General features: G+C 35.6%; 1 protein-coding gene across 1 annotated transcript; it reads right to left on the bottom strand.

Annotated features, from left to right (window-relative positions):
* Positions 1–474: 474 nt before the first annotated feature.
* Positions 475–2,240, bottom strand: LOC112043780 (serine protease inhibitor 77Ba-like). The gene has a single exon (XM_024079354.2). The coding sequence runs from the start codon at positions 1,921–1,923 to the stop codon at positions 688–690; it is 1,236 nt and encodes a 411-aa protein (XP_023935122.2). The 5' UTR covers positions 1,924–2,240; the 3' UTR covers positions 475–687.
* Positions 2,241–3,373: the final 1,133 nt, after the last annotated feature.

Raw genomic sequence — 3,373 nt, forward strand, 5'->3', positions numbered from 1 at the left:
GATTCCCGCGGGATTTGTATAAAACTGTATTACACGCGTAGGAAGTATCGTGCGTCAGCTAGTCAATACATTATACCTATAAATAAAATTGAAGTGTCTGTTAGTGATTTTTAAAAATCATAATCAAGCTGTGTAATACATATTTGTCTATCTGTCTGTCTTTCTTTGTCCAGGCTAATTTTTGGAATGGCTCAACAAATCTTACTTTGTCTAATATATCAAAAAAATTGTTAAACATAAAAAAAGGAATTAGTAGATTTTTTTAAAAAACTCACTTTGTAGAAGAAAAAACTAAAATTTTGCTCAAAACAATAATCAAAAATAATTACCAAGTATAAATTCAATGCTTAAATAATTTTTCAGCACAGCAAATTTTGGCCTTCATATATTTTATTATTTTAGTAGGCCTTGATGTTAGCTATCAATTGTAATATTTACAGGGCAACCTGTATAGAATATAAAAAAAACAGTTAATTACTAAAAAATTACTACTTTATTCAGATCTAATACAATATGATGAAATACAAAAATATCAATCACTTAACTACAGGAGTATTGAATGTATTGTCAGATTAATTGTTATTTCAAAATATTTTTGGGATACTTTGAATACAGTATAAAAATAATTGTCATGGATTTTATCACAATAATTTGTCACAGATATGTTTTGATAACTTAAATATTCATTTAAAATAAAGAGGGTGTATGGTAAAAACCACCAAATGTTATGGAGTTTGTTACTTTTTCAACAATTAAATAGCAGAATGGCTTGTTCGCCTCAAACTTTAGGGCACCAATACGGTTTCCGAGAAATGCAGCCGTTGCTGCTGAAGCTACAGTGCCCTCCTCTGTCACCTCTATTTCAGCTTTGTGTATTATACGAGATACATGTGTTGGCAGATAAGCCATTAAAGGCAGCCTCGCCTTCCGTTCATCAAATAAATCAATTATTCCCATCTTTTTAAGTGCATCAGTTAATTCTAGACTAGTTTCAATTTTGAATCGTGGGAGTAAACAATCAACTTCATCATCGCTGTATTGCTCTGCTGAAATTTTCAATTCATTAAAGATGGTGTCCAATGATTCATTACCAAAATTATAAAACATGTTGTTCAATGATACTCCAGGGTTTGGCAGCATTATCAGCATGGACAGACGGTTGTCTTTTCCATATGGTATCTCAAGAACCTTAGCTTGCAGTGTTTTTATATTAGCAAATGGATAATTGTGGCGCCTGTACATCATGTTCACTTCACCAATTTGATTTCCACTGCTGTCATAGAAAGGCTGTTTTGTTGTGTAAGATGCGTTGAATGGTGCAGTCCATTGTCCTTTAAAGTACAAGACACTTGTTAATACTAGCTTAGAATTCTCAATGCTACTGCTGTCAACCAGCATGGGGATACGGCCATGTGTCACACTGGAAACAAGACTGTTGATAGCCGCAGTAGTTGTATTGCTATCAGAGAAGTTTGCGGGTATCACGTGAGTGTCATACTCTTTGGCTACATCAACAAAATCTTTTTGCAGGTCATTGCTGACATCCATAAACATTGCATTCAGTCTTTGAAGCTCAACAGTGTTTGTCTTAACCTGCAACCATTTGTATATCTCCTGGTATTCTCGCCGAGCAGCTTCTTTCAGGGCGGGCGTTATGCGGAGCGCTGTAGTGATCTGCGTGAGTGTTGAATCAGAAGCACCTTCTGCTAAAACCGCTAGAACAGTCCATACCGTGATGGGCGATATAATCAAGTTGGATACCTTATCCTGCGCTAGCGTTGTATGATACAGCAGTTCGATGGAAAAATTTCCAATTCTTTCCGACAAACCCTTGTGAAGAGTTACGTTTAACTCTGGCTTCACTTCGGCGAGTTGAGCGTCGCACGACAACAGAAGCGCACAGAACACGATTACACACCGCATTTTTATTTTCTACACTTCTTACAAATAACACAATTGTCCTTGTCCTTACAAAACGATTATTAATTAATTAACCGACTGGTTCACGTAACATTTTATTGATATCGCAAATGAGACTGTGACGTTGGAAGTGCGAGCATGCGACGTAAACTTAGCGCATAGCAAGGTTGAACTCGAAGCAAACCGTGAAACGGGAAAAACCTATATCAATAATCATTCTCAACCGGTTTCTGCCTGCTATTTAGCTAGGTTAATTTTTTTATCAGCGTTGTTTGTTTTAGTGGAATTTTTTTTATTTACAAAATGTCAATGTCACGTCGTCAGTCGTCATAGGGTTGCCAGTGTCAATTTGTCTCATTTGACAATATTCTTAACGTTCAAAAATAGCTCTACTACATAAGATTTCGTATGAAATATTTAGGAAACCAAACATTTTTTTTGCATTGTATATTATTTGTTGCATATAATATTAACAGATAAATGCACAACAGGAAATATTTCCAACCGAACATACTACCAAAACTGGGGTTTGGTATGAGGGCTAGCCATACTTAAATTGAGTAGGTATTTCACATTATTGATACTGTCCGACCGAAACCGAATCTTAATTTAGTTTCAGCCTCAGTTTCGTCCGAAACCGAAACATCCACATATCATTTTTTCGTATTGAAGAAACAAAGTTAGTTAAATCTTTGAATATCTTATAAGGCAAGCCCCTTAGACCAACCGTTCATCTAGGGGGAGAGGGGGGGTCAAACTAGTCTTCTGGCCGAAACCAAAACTAATTATTCGGCCGTGGTTTCAGTTTCGGACGAAACCGAAACTCACGTGACGTGGTCAAGTAGGTATAAAATTCCTTATAATACTGAAGTTTGGTGCATTATTTTGCATTAATTAGGACATGAAATTGAAACACAGTTTATTAAGTTTGATATAATCATTTAATTAACTTAATATAAAAAAATATTAAAAATATATATATTTTTTTAAATGAAGTTCTCGTTTCGGCCTTTTTTGCCGAAACTTTATTTTTGGCCGAAACTGAATTTTCGGACAGACACTAGTTTTTACCTCGGGTAGGCACTATTCATACCAGATTCTATTACAAAGTGAAATATTTATCCTCCAATACAAGGTTCATAATGAATCATCAGGGTATGCAGTGTATTTATGCATCTACTAGCGGACGCCCGCGACTTCGTCCGCGTGGAATTCAGTTTTTCACAAATCCCGCGGGAACCATGGATTTTTCCGGGATGAAAAGTAGCCTATGTGTTAATTCAAAGTAAAATCTATTTCCATTCCAAATTTCAGCCAAATTGCTTCAGTAACCGCAGCGTAAAAGAGGAACTAACATACTTACACACTTACACACAAACTTTCGCCTATAAAATTTTAGTGTGATGACGTGTACGCCACTGGTCAAAGCTTATTTACAAAATAAACCATAAAG

This window comes from Bicyclus anynana, chromosome 2, assembly GCF_947172395.1.
Source record: "Bicyclus anynana chromosome 2, ilBicAnyn1.1, whole genome shotgun sequence".
In the NCBI taxonomy this organism is placed as follows: domain Eukaryota; kingdom Metazoa; phylum Arthropoda; class Insecta; order Lepidoptera; family Nymphalidae; genus Bicyclus; species Bicyclus anynana.